Below are 16,008 nucleotides of genomic sequence, written 5' to 3' on the forward strand. Positions count from 1 at the left end.
TTTATTCTTGCCACGATCAATAAACAGATCCCCTTTTCCTTTCTTTTAAATCATCTCCCTCAGTATAAGTACCAAAATCCTCAGGATGTGTCTGCCTGGCTCTATCGCTGACCAGTGATGTGTACCATTCTACAGGAAATGGATTACTTACTACACGACAAACTACCCTCCCTCCACTTCTTGATCCAGGCAGGAAATGACTCAACTGGTTGTCCCTTTAAACTTGTAAGCAATATTCCCCTTCCTTTCTCACCTTCTCTTCTTCCTTTCCTTCACCTTTTTACCTCTTGTCCCCGTAAGAGGGTTTTTAGATACTTTTTTTTCACATAATTTGAACTGACCTGGGCAATTCAATATAACAAAGATATTATGTGTTCATAAGTCGCTTTATAAATTTTAATTTATAAAAATAATAATAAAAAAAAATGTTTAATCGTATTATTTTACTTATATTTGTTTATCCCCTCTTTCCACTCTCTTTGTGTAAAACACCTTATATTGTTAAATTACCAAAACCAACATAATAGGTATACTTTCCTACTATTGTATCTATAGGTTCAATTGCTCACTTTAATAAAGTTGGTTCTATTTAATAAAATAACTGTTTAAATTCAACCACTACGTAACAGAGCTCATACCACACTCGAGCTCTTTCACTATTTTTATCATTGATCTGATAAGCAGACAACAAGACCGACAAAGGACCGCCACGGGTGATGTCCAATGGTGTATTGATAACAAAGATAATCTCACATGCAAGGCATTTGCTGAGCATCATAACTTACTGGACAAACAGTATACCATAAATCGATACCAGAGCATCATTTCTTATTACCTCCCGCAATACAAAATCAACTTAACGGAAAGCCTCAACAATTGAAAACGCATAAGTGATTTTACGCTATATTGGTTGGAAAGGAAGCAGCTTAGAGCCCGGTTAGACATACAAGAGTCCTGCTCGGACTACGCAGAAAATATATTAAAGGAACAAATAACCAACTTCCAGTCAATAGCTCTAGACGCATGCAGTTGATACATAATCTGTTGCCTCTGGTAGTGTAGAATTCACGCCTTTACCTATAACCTATAACCACTCTTCGAACACCGACGGTAGAGAGAGAAGGCGATATCCCCTATTCACCTTCACCAGTAGCTTTTACTTCCCCATTAATAGATATTAACGCCATACCAGTTGTTCCTTGGATGTTCAATGACTCAAATGTGGCAGAATTGTTTCGAATATTCCAACAAAACGTAGCGGCATTGTCAAGAGCAAACTTACTCCAAATTGAAACATCCATTCACGAGATCCTCGCTTTATCACACATCTTCCTGTCACGCCCTAGCCAGCATAGTGAACAAATGATCGATGTCTTCTCCAGGGAAACATTAAGTGACATTCATTTATCAGAGCTTTGTATAAGAATTGATAAACAAAAATATAGACATAACGTATGGAATCTGCGCAAAAGGTTACCTGTATCGTCGATTCAATTGAGTAGAAGGTTCAATCTAAAGATGAGGCAACTACCCTATTATCACAACTCTGTATCAACTTGGATGAACACGCTTCCTCTGTGATTCGTGGGATTATCAAAGCCATGACTGAGATGCCTCTGCAAGCTATCAAGGACAAAACATCAATTGGCAAATACAAATTTACCACCACCTATTTCCACCCCATATTGTCCAGTATATTATCCAACCCTGACAAACAGACTCTTTTACGGTGGACAAATATTGAAACCGATAGTAGCGTAAAAAAAAAAAAAAAAAAGTTTAGTTGGTGTTATCATTAAAACTTTAGAAAGATACATTTATATTGTGTTTACCTTAACTCCATTACTTACGTGCTTTATATAATTCGCTACTAGTCATTATAAAAGGCAAAAAGCCAACGATCCAAAGTATACAATAAAACTATTTGAGAAGAAAAAAAAAAAGATATTGATTAGAATATATAAAATATTTATTTATATATTTTTGGACAAAAAGAGTTAACCAAGTTTTTTACATATACACCGGGAATAATCAAATCATAGTAAGTTACTTATCTATCGAATTGTATGTCATTTTAAGTCATTTATCCAAAGTACTAATTTAAAAAGAAAAGAAACAAGTAAAAAGAAGTAAAGTAATTTTTTTTTTTAGAAACAAAAAGTCTTATTAAAGCATTTGTATAAGCTGGCAAATGTTATAGCTGACATCATATTAAAGCCGAACGAGAATGAATCAGAAATGATATGCTATAGAAAAGTGTCATTCATCCTGGACATTATATTATTTTACTGAAAGATTTGGATTTGAACTTGCTAGAGTAAGTAGATAACATAAAAGTTCTTTTATTAACACTTCCAGCAAACATATTTACTTGACTATTCCCTATAGTTACGAACCATCATGTAAAGCTAACAAGTCTATTGCAAAAGACCATGAAAGTATCTATGGAAATAACATACCTTTAAGTCGAGGCTTCCGTCGTCGAAACAATCTTTTCTTTGTCAACAAGACATATTGAACTATCAACTAACGAATGGAAGCGAAAGAAAGGTACTAAGGAACAATGCCCAATTCAGCAAGTAAAAAAAAAAAAAAAAAAAAAAAAAAAAAAAAAAAAAAAAAAAAAAAAAAAAAAAAAAAAAAAAATATTAGAATGAACAAAGCCATTCTTAGTAAACTTCTTGAACTACTCCTTTCTGGAACTGATTCTAAAAATGATTATGCACTTGGTATAGACTAGGCTGGTAAGTTGATTCCCTACTGCTTTCTAGCACATATATACAGACATATATCTAAATAATAAGATTGTTGACTATTTAAAAAACTTCGTAGGCCCGTGTGATTACATGTTTGCTGTAAAGAAAATCAATAATATCTACATAGCCAAACACACCAGCAACCTTTCCATACCAGAATATCTACATCAATTGCCTTCATTCATAGCCATGCTCAAAAACTTGTACATTTGGAAAAATCATCATATCGAGTTACAGGATACGATTTTAACAGGAGTGATTGCAAAAGAAAACGACTTTTTTTTTAGCATTGCTAGTGGTATTGATGATACTGGTAGTGCTTTAAAAGAACTGTCACCAAATGTATATTTAACTCATACAAAGGCTAAGAAAAAAAAACAATCAAGTCTATTAAAGTAATGCATAAAAAAGAGTGTATATTGAGTTGTTTTTTCCTTTATGTACGGACATAAGTATCATTTACTATCATTTTCTTTTCTAGCCATCACTTCATCGTATCATCCCTTTGTTTATACTTGTTTCTATAACTGTTCTAAAAGCTTTTGCCATTCAACTTCAAATAACTTACACTTCCTACAGCAATAACAGCTCAAAACAAAACAAAACAAAATTCGTTAAAAGGCAATTGCATTAGTGACGAGATTAAGGCTTATGTTGTTCATTTGGTCGATGTTCATCCTAGAAACAATGGGAGAGCTATAGTCTTAGAGCTCAAGTTGCAGCTTAGAACTGTACATAGATGGTACAAAGCTTGGAAAGAGGACTTAGACTCACTGTTCAAGACTATAGGCCGCCCAAGAAGTATTGAAACTGAAGGAGAATTAGTAGAGGGAACCAAAAATTTAGTATATGACTTCTATTACAAGTATCCCACGATTATCATAAATCAGTTGATGGATCAAATGAATAACAGCTTTGAGAACATGACCATATCGAAAAGAACGCTTTACTGTTACATGACTGACTTATGGATTTCCCCCCTTAAAAAGGTCTCATTGGAGCTGGTAGGAAAAAAAAACACTCCAGAAAGAATCCAAGTGAGAAAGCAAAGAGCGAGAAAAGGAGAAAAAGATGGATGTTGACTATATGAATAACAATGTTTTTATCGATGAGTCAGAATTTAATGCAAATCTGAGAAGAACTCAAAGCTGGGTACCAAAAGAAAGAGACTGCCAAAGTCAAAGTACTTACGGTTAGAGCCAATTCAATTTCTATCTTGAGCGCCAGTTCTGCTAAAAAGCTTGATTAAACTTAGCTTAAGAAAACCCATGCCTTCTTCATAGAAAAGAAAGCTAGCCGATGGTAGGAAGCAACAAACATAGGGCACAGTAACCAAACACTATGTCAGTTTTTATTAAAGACATTCTTGCTGAGATAGACAAATTTCCTGAAATAAAGGGACATCATCTAACATGGATAATGCGTCCATACATACAGGTAAAATAAATGGTGAGATGATCAAAGAGCGTGATTACAAATACGTTTGCCTACCACCTTACCCTCCAGAACTCAGCCTAATAGAACAATCATGGTCTGTTGTTAAGAGGAGTAGTGTAAAAAGAAAGTTTACACTCAAAAAAAAAAAAAAAAAAAAAAAAAAAAAAAAAATACTATTCCTCAAATAATTGCAGACACTGGCAAACAAGTTGCCCAATCATCTTTTGAAGGGTTTGCGCGCTAATCTACTAGACGTTTTGATGACTGCCTTGCAGGCCGTCTTATTTAATAAACAATTATATATACAGTACGACATCCTTTTTTTTTATAGAGAAAGTATGACACTCTTTTCTTGAATTGTGCAACACTGTTTTCTTTTTTTTTTTTTTTTAAAAAAAAAAAGTATGACACTCTTTCTTAAAAACATACGACACTCTTTTTTTTTTCTTTTACAAAAGCGCAACGCTTTTTTTTTTTTTTTTTTTTTTTTTTTTTTTTTGCAACATCATTTTGGCAAAAGATGTAAATGTGGGGTAAACGCAATAATTAAAGTTTAGTGTTATACAAATACAGTATCTTTTGGAATTGCAGTAAGAGAAGGTAGTACTTTATATGTATAATGAACCCAATTATAAATAGTATTTTCTTTTTATCAAGCATAACAACATCATATAAGAAGGACTGTTGTACTACTATACATTGTAGACAGTAGTAAAAAAAAAAAAAGAATTATTCACATTGATGCGAATTATTATTATCTATTATCAAAAAGTACCACAAGTGTTGTTGTACATTTTATTACACCTTTTTTTTTAACAGTAATAATAGTAATTATTAAAGAACGAAGGCCGCGGTTATCTTAAAGAAATATTGACAACCTAATTCTATTTATTTCCATTTTTTTCTATTTTTTTTTTTTTTTCATTATATTATTATAAATAAAATACTATATGTATTCATTAACTAATCGCTTTGTCCTTTTTTGGTTTCTTCGGCTTTTTTTTCCCATAGTTAAAATTGTTTGTATATTGTTGTATCTTTATTCACACGGAAATGAATTGATAATAGTAGTAGTAATAAAATAATAGTAATATGCTCATACATCTTATTGGTCGGAAGAAGAACCCAATTTGGAAATATCTCCGTCTGGAAGATCACTACTACTGCAAAATCGAATAGTAACGCGTTCGTCGTATCTAGAAAAAAAAAAGATTGTTGTCAGTTATAATACTGCTACACGAATTAAAATTTAAAGTTGTGTCATTTCTTTCTTTTCATATTTTTTATTGTTATTATTATCAGAATAAAATGTCTCTTTGTTATTATGACCATCTTTTTTTTTCTTATCTCCCCTCCTCCTCATCATCATCATTCCTCCCTCTCTTTCAACTCTCTCCTCTCCTCCTCTACCCCCCCAAAAAAAAAAGTTTAAAAAAGAAAAAAATTCTTTTACATTTACCATATATGGAAATAAGATTAATTCTCCTACCATGGTATCAAAGTTTATGTTCGTGTAACATGATTTCCTCCAATTGCAATTGTGTGCATTATTTTTTTTTTTTCTATTTTTTATTTGGATATAAAAACCCTCCAAGTTCAGAAAAATCAAATTCCCCCACATTTTCAAATTTCTTTTTTCTTTTATTAAATATGTCTACTGATATTCAAGACGTTGAATCAAAGTATCAAATTGCTCATACTACTCCTCCTCCTGTTATAGCAACATCTACCATTGCTAATCCAGGTCCTTTAGGTCTTTGTGGTTTCGCTTTAACTACATTTGTTTTATCTCTTCATAATGCAGGTGCAGGTATTAAACCAGATGGTCCTCATGGTGTCGTTACTGGACTTGCTTTCTTTTATGGTGGTCTTGTTCAGGTATTATACAAGAAACCCTTTTTTTTTGTTTTTTATTTATTTAATAAACATATATAAATAGCTTTTAGCTGGTATGTGGGAGTTCAAGACAGGAAATACTTTTGGTGCAACTGCCTTTTCTAGTTATGGTGGATTTTGGTTATCTTTTGGTTTAATGTTCATTCCTGGTGCTGCTGTGAAATCAAGTTATAATAATGACGACGCTCTTTATGCTAAATCAGTCGGCTATTATTTATTAGGTTGGACTATATTTACTGGTATCATGTTGATTGCTTCTCATCGTTCTAATGTCGGTCTTATCTCTTTGTTCTTCTTTTTGTTTATTACTTTTATTATGTTAACAGCAGGTAAACTGAATTCATCAGAACCTTGTACTGTTGCTGGTGGTGCTCTTGGTATTGTTACGGCGTTTATTGCCTGGTATAATGCTTTATCAGGTCTATTAACAAAGCAATCTTCTTACTTTACTTTACCCATTGGTCGTATCAATTAGAAGTAATGATACTTATTTCTTATACCAATCTATTTCTATAGTTACAAACTTTTGTAGGAAAACCAAAAAAAATCATTTTATATATGATGATGGTTTTTTTTTTTTCTTTTTGAACTTTAATTATTATTATAATATTTTTTTATTTTTTTTTTAATAATATTATTCCCTTATTTACTTTCTAATAAATTTTTATAATTCATTTATCCCTAATAAATAATAATGATTTTATTCTATTCATGGCTTGTCATTTCTATTATAAAAATACAATAAGCTTTTTTTTTACACTAAACTTTCTCTCCTTTTTTCTCCTTGTCTTTTTTATATCTTCCCCTTAACCCCCTTTCTTTTTACAAATCAATTTGAAAACTTTCTCCTCTCTTTTATTGATTTTTTTTTCACATACACAAAGGGAATTGTTCGTGTGTAGTTTACCTTCGTTATTCAAGTACACATTCTTAAAATAAAATAAAAAGATCCCTCCCGAACATGCTTTATCTTTATAGGATAATAGATGCGTGTTTAAAAAGAAAGTAAATTACATTATGTAAAATACATATTTTGTAAATGTCAATACATCTTTTGTTGGAAAAAAAAAACAAACAAACAAACAATACATAATTTCATCTCTCCAACACTTAACAATAATGCATTATTCAATAAGTTCCATATATCACGTTACATATGCAGTTGATTCTTTCCCTTTTTGTTTATTGTTATTAGCTAATGATGATAGACTAGGTTAATATAAACGGTTTCTTTGATATGCAGATATTATAAAGTCATGATTTCGAGTCGCGCGTTTAATTTAAGGATAGCTCTTGTAATATAAGAGAAAATAAACTGTCTCAAAATAAACAATTCGCTTTATCAAAGGGGAGAAGAAGAAAGGGAGAAGGAAAAAAAAAAGTTATATAAAAGGAGAAAGCTAAAATCATGTTTCCCTGTATTATATAAAGATATTCATTCTCCTTATACATTAGATACATATAAAAGAAGAAGTTTAATATGATTAGAAAAAAAAAAGTCTATTTGTTTGTTTATAAATGATTTTGTAAACCAAACATGACAATCCATATTCTGCTTTGTTTATTTATTATTTCTGTACGCAGAATAAATAGATTCAAAATTCGCTCTCTTTCTGAATAATAATACCACTGATAATAATCCAGGTTACTAAAAAAAGAAAACAGAAAGAATAATAATAAGCCACAACTTGTTTTTCTTTTTTTTTTTATTATTTTCTTTACTTTTTTTATTTTTTTTCTTTCTGCAATTTTATACATTTATATTTTTAAGACACAACTCGAAATGAAAATACATTGTGACCTTAATATACCATGCTCAGGTCATCTTGATCGTACAGCAATAGACAAACTAAAATTAATATTATCTCAACTAACACAATGTAAGATTCTTTTGATTCAACTTGCCTCTCCTTTTCTTTTTAATTCTTTTCGTTCTGAAAAAATATATATATATACAAATATCTATTTATATATAGTGAATGAGTGTGCAGTTGCTTTAAACTATAAGATGGAAGGATTTAATAAAAACAATGTAAGCTTGAGAGAAAGAAAGAAACAGTATCGTTTTCTTTATAAGTTCTAAAACTTAGAGTAAAAAAAATATAAATATATACCATGATATTATAGATACCCAGACTATTAGACACAAATATAATCAATCCTGCAAGTTTTAACTCCAACTATTCCTTAAAAATCTATACACGAATTACAATCGACACAAATGAGCCTATTCATAATGTAATTAATAATATGGCCTATACATATTATTTAAGCTAATAATCAAAATGTTTATAGGAAGACTTGATGATGTTAAGACAGAAATTTGATCTTATTGCACTTCGAACAAATAATTTAAAAGTTTTTCAAGATGCATGTCATATTTATAACATTGATATTATCTCGCTTCATTGTGATGAACGCTTAGCCTTCGAGTTAAAATCCATTGATATAAAACAAGCATTGAAAAGAAAGATTTACTTTGAATTATGCTATGCGCCAGCTATTAGAGGTAAATAAAAGATTGTAAAATAGAGACATGTATTTAATGACAAAAAAAAAAAAAAAAGATAATCAATCTAGATCTTTTACAATACAACTTGCAAAACAGTTGTATGAATATACTCTTGGTGATAATATGATTATATCAAGTGAAGCAGAAATTGTATCAGAAATACGTTCTCCAGGATCTATATTCTATTTGTAAATGATATTTTATACATGTGTAATTTTATTTATAAATAGGCTTATTTTTTCTTTTTTATATAGTGCAAAATCAATTGGATTGCCTAATGATAAGGCTAAATTTACTACAGAGAAGCATTGTCAACAATTATTAAACAAAATAAAGCAATAAAACAATGTAAATTTTTTTTTGTCTTCTTCTTTTTATTTATTTATACACGCAAGTACATTTTATAAGTTAAAGAATAATACGAAACACTTCAACAGGAACTTGTTCAGATTTTCTAGATTTTTTTAGATGCTTCTTTAAATGATAACAATATTGTCTCTTTCTATTAAGACTTTTATAATGTGTATCATCCTCATTTTCTTCTTCTTCTTCTTCGTCGTCGTCGTCGTCGTCTTCTTCTGATTTATCATATAAACTATCTTCATCATTCTCCTCAATTTCTACTTTATTATCATATGTATCATCATCCATGTATGTTTCCTGCTCTTTATCGTCCAAAAATTGAATAATCGAGTTTCTCAATAAAGAAGGAAACCAATGATATTCTACATCAGATTCTGATTCACTATCAGAGTCTTCATCTTCAGAATTCATTAGAGCATAAAAGTCATATTTAGTTAATCTATCATCATCTGCAATTTCATAGTTTTGTGTCGTCTCTAATGATAATCCAGAAAGCTCATTTTCTGATAATTCGCGAATAGTGACAGAAGAGTTCGTTCCTAATTCAGGTGTAGAAGTTGTTGTTCTTGTTGTTGTTCTTGTATGTGTTCGTCCTCCAGCAGATTTAGTAGTAGTCGTAGTTTCTGAATATGATGTATAATGATAACTCATAATATATGTATGAATGTATGTATTAAAATAAAATACGAAAATACGAAAATACGAAAATACGAAAATACGAAAATACGAAAATACGAAAATACGAAAATACGAAAATACGAAAATACGAAAATACGAAAATACGAAAATACGAAAATACGAAAAAAAAAATTAAAGCATGGGACAGAGAGATTTTTTTTTAATGCTAATACATAACAAGTCTCAACAAATGCATGCATGCAGAAGTTTAACCTTAAAAGCACAAATATACACTATTTTCACAAATTATTCGTGCACCTTCAGGAAAAAAATTTGTGTAGTTTAAAAATAAAAATTGATTTAGGCTCAGAAAAAAAATTCATTCAAATTAATTTTAAAAATTCATGATTTATTATTGCATGAAGTGCACGAAAAAAAAACAAGAAAACTACATTGGCTTACAGTTCAAACAGTCTTCGAATTTAGCAGCTGAGTATCTGCAGAATCCTTGAAGATCACTCAAAAGGATTCTGTTGCATGCATCCCCAATTCTAGACGACAATGTCTCTTCCTGCAAAAGCTCTTCTCTTTTAAGCTTGCTTTTACATACTGACCAAAATTGTTCAATTGGGTTGAGCTCAGGGGAGTAAGCTGGAAGATAAACACAGCCGTAGCCGCGTTGCTCAATGTATTTTCTGATATCAGCATGCTTGTGAATAGGAGCATTGTCCATAACAATGTAATTGTCCTTAAATTGCTCATGCTGATCCAAAATATCAAGGGTACTTGTAATGAAATTGAAGTAGTGCCCAGTGACAGTTCCGCCTTTGGTATTTCCAGTAGCCTGAGTACTACCTGCTGTCTTTCTCTTCTTCAAAGGGACAGGTGCTCTTGGTCTTCTTACTTTGATGTTTACTACACCATAAGGAGAGATAGCACCCAAAATAGTTGTTGTTTTGGCTTTTGTCTTGAGTACAACTACAACAGCACGGCTTCCTTTTTTTGACCATGCTACAGAGCGCTTCATGTTGATATGGAAAGCTGCCTCGTCAATAAAGACGCAGTTACTCGTGAAATCAAGGTCTGTTTCATTCCATCTTACTACCCAATCATGTCTCTCCTGAATTTTTTCAGGGCTGTTTCGCTCTACTGAGTGGAAGTGTGCTTTCTTCAAACTAATTCTGCACTTTTTGGTCACAAAGTTGTAAAGAGCAGTTTTTGAAATAGATAGGTCCTCAAACTTGCTTGTCAAATTGTCCATCATCTCCTCCAAAACTAAACTTGACTTATCATCAATAAGCTCTTTCAAGAATTGTTCATGCTCTTCTTTCAAGATAGGTGGTCTTCCCACAGGTCTGCCACTACCCTTTTTTCTTTCAATCACTTCCTCTGGATTCTGGCTTTCTTTTTTGTACCAACTTTGAGCAGTGGTCTCTGGCATTTTAAGGGCTCTAGCTGCTTCTCTTATGCCCATGTTTTTCTCATAAATAAGAAAAAAAAATCGCTCCTTATCTTCAGGTTTGTAGCGTCTGTAGGTTCTCTTGCCCTTTTCAGATGTTTGGTCATTAGTATTGGACTCCTCAGACAGCTTCTCTTCTTTTTCATGTTCCATTCTCTCAGGTGGCTTTACGTCGAAGTACTGGTTCAAATCCGTTACATTTTCAAGCGGATAAGTTTCATCATCCACTTCCATATCAATCGTAAAAACTTCATTTCCCTGGTCATCTAACATGTTTCCTTTTCCGTCTTCGTGAATAAAAGAGTCCATACTGAATTGAATATAAAGTGAGAAAGAAAGGCTCCTGATACTGCGCGAAATTTTTTTCTTTAATTGCACGAAACTATTTCCTTTTAATGGCCGAAGTTTATTCCTGAGCCTAAATCAATTTTTATTTTTAAACTGCACAGATTTTTTTCCTGAAGGTGCACGAATAATTTGTGAAAATAGTGTAGCAAGATGAATGGGCGGAGGGGAAAAAAAAAAGTCATTTTGAGATACAAAAAAGAAACATCAACTGCGGGCGTCAGTTGGCTCTTCTTCTAGAGGGAAAAATAATAATCAAAACTTAAAAGATGGGTTCTCTTCATGTCACTTTTACTCTAATATTATGTTTGACAATATAACTATTATCACTCATCATATATTAGTATTGAAAGAAGAAGAAGAAAAAAAAAAGTCATGTTTCCTTTTTATTAACGTCTAAAAATATGTTATAATGGCTGCATAGTCATAACCTATAAATAGAAAGATGATTCTTCGGGTTCAATTCTTCCTCTTACTAGGCTTATTGTATAACAATAATAAACTATTTTTATACCTGGCAATGTGGTCTAGATTTCGATATATTGCTTCTTCAAGTATTTATTACTATTCGGTATGCATGCAACCATCATAGAGATAAATTATCTGTATATAACGTTGGAACCAGGCTGTTGGAAATTTATTTCTTGGCCTTGTCTCATTGTCAAACACAGGCAACATTAACCCCTTCAAAAAGATACATGTAGGTTTAAGAAACGCGAATGTGATATATAGGAGCGCACCTATTTATATAGGGTTATCAATCGATTCATGAATGTGATTTTATTTTGTAGTAGAAAGATAAAAAAAAAACAATCGATATACTTTGCCTATTCTCATCTTGCTTGTCTCTTCATATTTATAACAATTATCGTGATAGGATTATTCTTTTCCCTATATTTTTTGATGGCAAGCGGACTAATATAGGCTTTTAGGATCAGTAGATATTCTATACAATTAAAATATGAGTTGAAATCTTGTTTTTTCTTTTGAACATGATTAATGCTAGAGTATTTAATACATATTATTAATTCAGCTTGACTTTTATAATTCCTTATAAATGATCTTTTTTTTTTTTGTATAAAATAATATAATATATAATTCACTTATAGCATGCTAAGCATTCTTACATAGTATAATAAGCCTTTCTCGTTACAATTTTATATATTTTGTTGTTATTTCAGCTATCTGAACTTTGATAAAGTCATGTTATTTAATCAAATCCCAATAGACTCAAGTTTACTGTACGATGATCCCTTATCCCCCGCTTTTTTTTTTCTTACTCAAAATTGATGCATATAAAAAATGTCAAAAAACAAGCCACATAAAATTTCCATTTTTATTCATTTTTTAAACTTTTTTTTTTTTTTTTTTTTTTATTCCATTCTTATTTTTTTTTTTGTAAGTACGATTGATCTTTTAAAATGGCATTAAAAAAATCGTTAGCCAATTCAAAAAAAGCTAGTACTGGAAAGGTTACTAAAAAGACAGCTCAAAAGAAAGATGAAGGAGCATCAAAGAAAGAAGTTTCGAATTCTAAATTAAAAAAACAGGAGTATCAGCGTAAAAAATACAACAAAGATAAAAAGAAGAAAAACAAGAATGGAGAGGATGATGATGACTCTGATTTTGAAATCGTACCCTCCACTGTGACAGAGAGTATAATGGATACTAGTGATTCAGAATTAGAAAGTGTTGCAGAAAGTGACGATGGTGATTCCGATCTCGAATTAGACATGTTTGGCAAATTCAAAAGTAAGAAACCTGCTGCTACAACTATTGCTGCACCTATTGCATCAGTAAAAAATCAAACCCCTATTTCTTTAAATGATAGTGATGATGATGATGATCAAGATGAGAAATTTATTGCATCTGAAAATATAGCTGCTAATCGTAAGAATAAGAAATCGGGTGGTTTTCAATCGATGGGTAAATGAATTTTAAAATTTTTATTTAATATGACATTATCTTATATTCTTTTCTTTTATTTAAAAAAAAAAGGGTTAAGCCATCCTATTTTTAAAGCTATTATGCATAAAGGTTTTAAAGTACCAACCCCAATTCAACGCAAGTGTATCCCTCTTATTCTTGAGGGTAATGATGTAGTTGGTATGGCCCGTACAGGTTCCGGTAAAACAGCTGCATTTTTAATTCCCATGTTGGAACGACTCAAGACCCATTCAGCCAAGACAGGTGCTCGTGGTCTTATCTTGTCACCTTCTCGTGAATTAGCCCTTCAGACACAAAAGGTATGCAAAGAATTAATGAAGTATACGGATCTTCGAAGTGTATGTGTTGTAGGTGGTGATAACTTGGACGATCAGTTTGAAATGATGGCCTCTAATCCAGATATCTTGATTGCTACACCGGGTCGTCTTTTACATTTGTCAGTCGAAATGAACCTTGATCTTCGTACAATCGAATATATTGTCTTTGATGAAGCAGATCGTCTCTTTGAAATGGGTTTTGCTGTTCAATTGCATGAAATATTATCTCGTTTACCACCTAATCGTCAAACCTTATTATTCTCTGCTACTTTACCCAAGATGCTAGTTGATTTTGCAAAGGCAGGCTTACAGGAACCCACGTTGATCCGTTTAGATGTCGATACCAAAATTTCTCGTGATTTAGAAATGGCATTCTTTTCAGTTAAAGAGAATGAAAAAGAAGGTGCTTTATTATATCTCCTCAGAAATGTCATTCAACTTCCCAAGAAGACACTTCATGAACAAGCAGTAGACGGCAAAAAAAAGGGGGGAAAGAAACAGAATCATGCTGAAACTGAACATCAAACGATTCTATTTGCAGCAACAAAGCATCATGTAGAATATTTAGCTAATTTATTAGAGATCGCTGGTTATCAAGTCTCTTATGTCTATGGTTCACTTGATCAAACGGCTCGTAATATTCAGATCAACAAGTTTAGAAATGGCGTGACAAATATTTTAGTGGTTACTGATGTCGCCGCTCGTGGTATCGATATCCCTATCCTTGAAAATGTCATCAATTATGATTTCTGTGGCTCTTCCAAGGTCTTTGTTCATCGTGTAGGTCGTGCTGCTCGTGCAGGTCGTCGTGGCTGGGCTTACTCTCTTGTTACAAATGACGAATTGCCTTATGTTATTGATCTAGAGCTTTTCTTAACACGTCCCATCGTCTTGGGTGGAGAAAAGGAAGAATATGATTACACAAGCGAATTAGTAATGGGTACAATGCCTAAGGACGCCGTCATTGATGATAAAGCATGGGCCACTGAGAGGGTCAATCAAGATGCTGGTTTAGAAGGTATTTACAAAACTGCAATGAATGCCTATAAACTCTATAATCGTACCAAGCCTCGTGCTGCTGCTGAGAGTTATAGTCGTGCTAAGGACATAATCAAGAAGAAGGCCTTCAATCATCTTCACCCATTGTTGTTGAGTGCTGAAAACACAAGTGTGGTTGAAATTGAACGTAACAATATGCTTAGCGCCATTAGTAGCTTTAGACCGTCTGAAACTATTTTTGAATTTGGTGTACGTGGTCATCGTAAGGTGACACCGGCTACGATGATGATGCGTGAACGTCGTCAGACGGTAGATAAAATTATTTCTGCACATAAATCACAAGAAGAGGCAGAGGCAATAAAGCTGAATAAACCAGTGATTGTACGTGATGAAAACAAAGTAGTCGAAAGTTTAGGTGGCCATGTAGAAGAAGATGAATTAGCAAAAGCATTTAATATACCAATCTCTAAAAAAGAAGGTAACGAAAAAAAATAAAATAAAATAAGATAAACACATACTCACAAATATAAAACAAGTAGACAAAAAGAAAGAAAAAAAGACAAACTTTCGAGATGAAGAATATTATTTATCTTATACACAAAAAGATGCTAATACAGAAAGAGGCTATTCTATGAGCAATGAGGGTAGTTTTAATGAACTTGCTACAAAGGCACAACTTGATTTGACAGGTGATGATCAAGATGCGATTAGAAAAAATAAAAATATGCTTCGTTGGGATTCAAAGAAGAGAAAGTTTATTCGTGGTACTGGTATTGGTGCAGATAATAAAAAGTTAATTCGTACTGAAAGTGGTACGTTAATCTCTGCTTCTTATAAGAGTGGCCGATTTGATGAATGGGCTAAAAAGAAGCATATTCACTTACCTCGTATTGGAGAACAAGAATTGGCTGGTGCTGCTAATATGGGTAAAAAACGTTATCTTCATACTAAGATGGAAGAAGGTAGACGTCTGGATCCTCTTGCTTATGATTATGAAAAGAAATTGAAGAAGAGAAAGATGAATGAAACAGAAACTACGGTTGAAAAGAATGGCTTGGGTAAAAGACAGGTTGGTAACCGTAAGACGGTTAAGAATGAATTGAAGAATGCAAGTCAAATTCGTAAAGATCGTATTGCTTATGAAAAGAGAAAAGAAAAGTCCACACAACCTGGTCGTAAAGGACGTAAAGGTAATGGACGTCGTCGCTAAAAAAAAAAAAAAAAAAAAAAATAATAATAATATTAGAATTTTGAAATATATTTATAAATATATGAATGTCTTTTTTTTTTTTTTTTTTTTTTTGTAACATTAATATTTTATGTACCTTTATTATTAATAAACGAGGATTTTCTTTTTCT

General features: G+C 31.9%; 7 protein-coding genes across 7 annotated transcripts; 6 read left to right on the forward strand and 1 right to left on the reverse strand.

The window, feature by feature from the left end:
- Positions 1–111: 111 nt before the first annotated feature.
- Positions 112–330, forward strand: BX663DRAFT_433943 (uncharacterized protein; the record flags this gene model as incomplete). Its single annotated transcript, XM_051523030.1, has 1 exon — positions 112–330. A coding segment is annotated over one exon (219 nt), but the record flags the coding sequence as incomplete, so codon positions are not given.
- Positions 331–1,362: 1,032 nt separating this feature from the next.
- BX663DRAFT_551445 (uncharacterized protein) lies at positions 1,363–2,518 on the forward strand (the record flags this gene model as incomplete). The annotated part of the gene is made up of 4 exons (XM_051531283.1): positions 1,363–1,452; positions 1,503–1,757; positions 2,253–2,317; positions 2,389–2,518. 4 exons carry the CDS (start codon positions 1,363–1,365, stop codon positions 2,516–2,518), a joined length of 540 nt encoding a protein of 179 aa, XP_051383115.1.
- Positions 2,519–2,623: 105 nt separating this feature from the next.
- On the forward strand, positions 2,624–3,242 carry BX663DRAFT_507543 (uncharacterized protein; the record flags this gene model as incomplete). The annotated part of the gene is made up of 2 exons (XM_051527361.1): positions 2,624–3,143; positions 3,220–3,242. A coding segment is annotated over exon 1 (197 nt), but the record flags the coding sequence as incomplete, so codon positions are not given.
- Positions 3,243–5,743: 2,501 nt separating this feature from the next.
- On the forward strand, positions 5,744–6,864 carry BX663DRAFT_507557 (GPR1/FUN34/yaaH family-domain-containing protein). Its single transcript, XM_051527362.1, has 2 exons — positions 5,744–6,071; positions 6,133–6,864. Exons 1-2 carry the CDS (start codon positions 5,844–5,846, stop codon positions 6,562–6,564), a joined length of 660 nt encoding a protein of 219 aa, XP_051383117.1. The 5' UTR covers positions 5,744–5,843; the 3' UTR covers positions 6,565–6,864.
- An 825-nt stretch (positions 6,865–7,689) lies between these two features.
- Positions 7,690–8,944, forward strand: BX663DRAFT_507559 (RNase P subunit p30-domain-containing protein; the record flags this gene model as incomplete). The annotated part of the gene is made up of 7 exons (XM_051527363.1): positions 7,690–7,737; positions 7,812–7,969; positions 8,066–8,121; positions 8,217–8,327; positions 8,385–8,598; positions 8,657–8,789; positions 8,856–8,944. The coding sequence occupies exons 2-7, from the start codon at positions 7,873–7,875 to the stop codon at positions 8,941–8,943; spliced, it is 699 nt and encodes a 232-aa protein (XP_051383118.1). The 5' UTR covers positions 7,690–7,737; positions 7,812–7,872.
- On the reverse strand, positions 8,945–9,739 carry BX663DRAFT_560693 (uncharacterized protein). The gene has a single exon (XM_051531902.1). It carries the CDS (start codon positions 9,613–9,615, stop codon positions 9,010–9,012), a length of 606 nt encoding a protein of 201 aa, XP_051383119.1. The 5' UTR covers positions 9,616–9,739; the 3' UTR covers positions 8,945–9,009.
- Positions 9,740–12,754: 3,015 nt separating this feature from the next.
- BX663DRAFT_507565 (P-loop containing nucleoside triphosphate hydrolase protein) lies at positions 12,755–15,879 on the forward strand. The gene is made up of 3 exons (XM_051527364.1): positions 12,755–13,312; positions 13,385–15,127; positions 15,189–15,879. The coding sequence occupies exons 1-3, from the start codon at positions 12,808–12,810 to the stop codon at positions 15,857–15,859; spliced, it is 2,919 nt and encodes a 972-aa protein (XP_051383120.1). The 5' UTR covers positions 12,755–12,807; the 3' UTR covers positions 15,860–15,879.
- The last annotated feature ends 129 nt before the right edge of the window (positions 15,880–16,008 follow it).

Source organism: Cokeromyces recurvatus (genome assembly GCF_025118155.1).
Source record: "Cokeromyces recurvatus strain NRRL 2243 chromosome Unknown BX663scaffold_11, whole genome shotgun sequence".
In the NCBI taxonomy this organism is placed as follows: Eukaryota; Fungi; Mucoromycota; class Mucoromycetes; order Mucorales; family Mucoraceae; genus Cokeromyces; species Cokeromyces recurvatus.

What these genes read in the sequence shown, in the direction of transcription:
- BX663DRAFT_507565 (XM_051527364.1), top strand. Translation starts at nt 12,808, where the DNA reads ATGGCATTAAAAAAATCGTTAGCCAATTCAAAAAAAGCTAGTACTGGA. An exon ending in GGGTGGTTTTCAATCGATGG is followed by an intron (nt 13,313 to 13,384) that starts GTAAATGAATTT and finishes TAAAAAAAAAAG; the next exon opens with GGTTAAGCCATCCTATTTTT. An exon ending in ACCAATCTCTAAAAAAGAAG is followed by an intron (nt 15,128 to 15,188) that starts GTAACGAAAAAA and finishes TAAAACAAGTAG; the next exon opens with ACAAAAAGAAAGAAAAAAAG.
- BX663DRAFT_507557 (XM_051527362.1), top strand. Translation starts at nt 5,844, where the DNA reads ATGTCTACTGATATTCAAGACGTTGAATCAAAGTATCAAATTGCTCAT. An exon ending in TTTATGGTGGTCTTGTTCAG is followed by an intron (nt 6,072 to 6,132) that starts GTATTATACAAG and finishes ATATATAAATAG; the next exon opens with CTTTTAGCTGGTATGTGGGA.
- BX663DRAFT_560693 (XM_051531902.1), bottom strand. Translation starts at nt 9,615, where the DNA reads ATGAGTTATCATTATACATCATATTCAGAAACTACGACTACTACTAAA.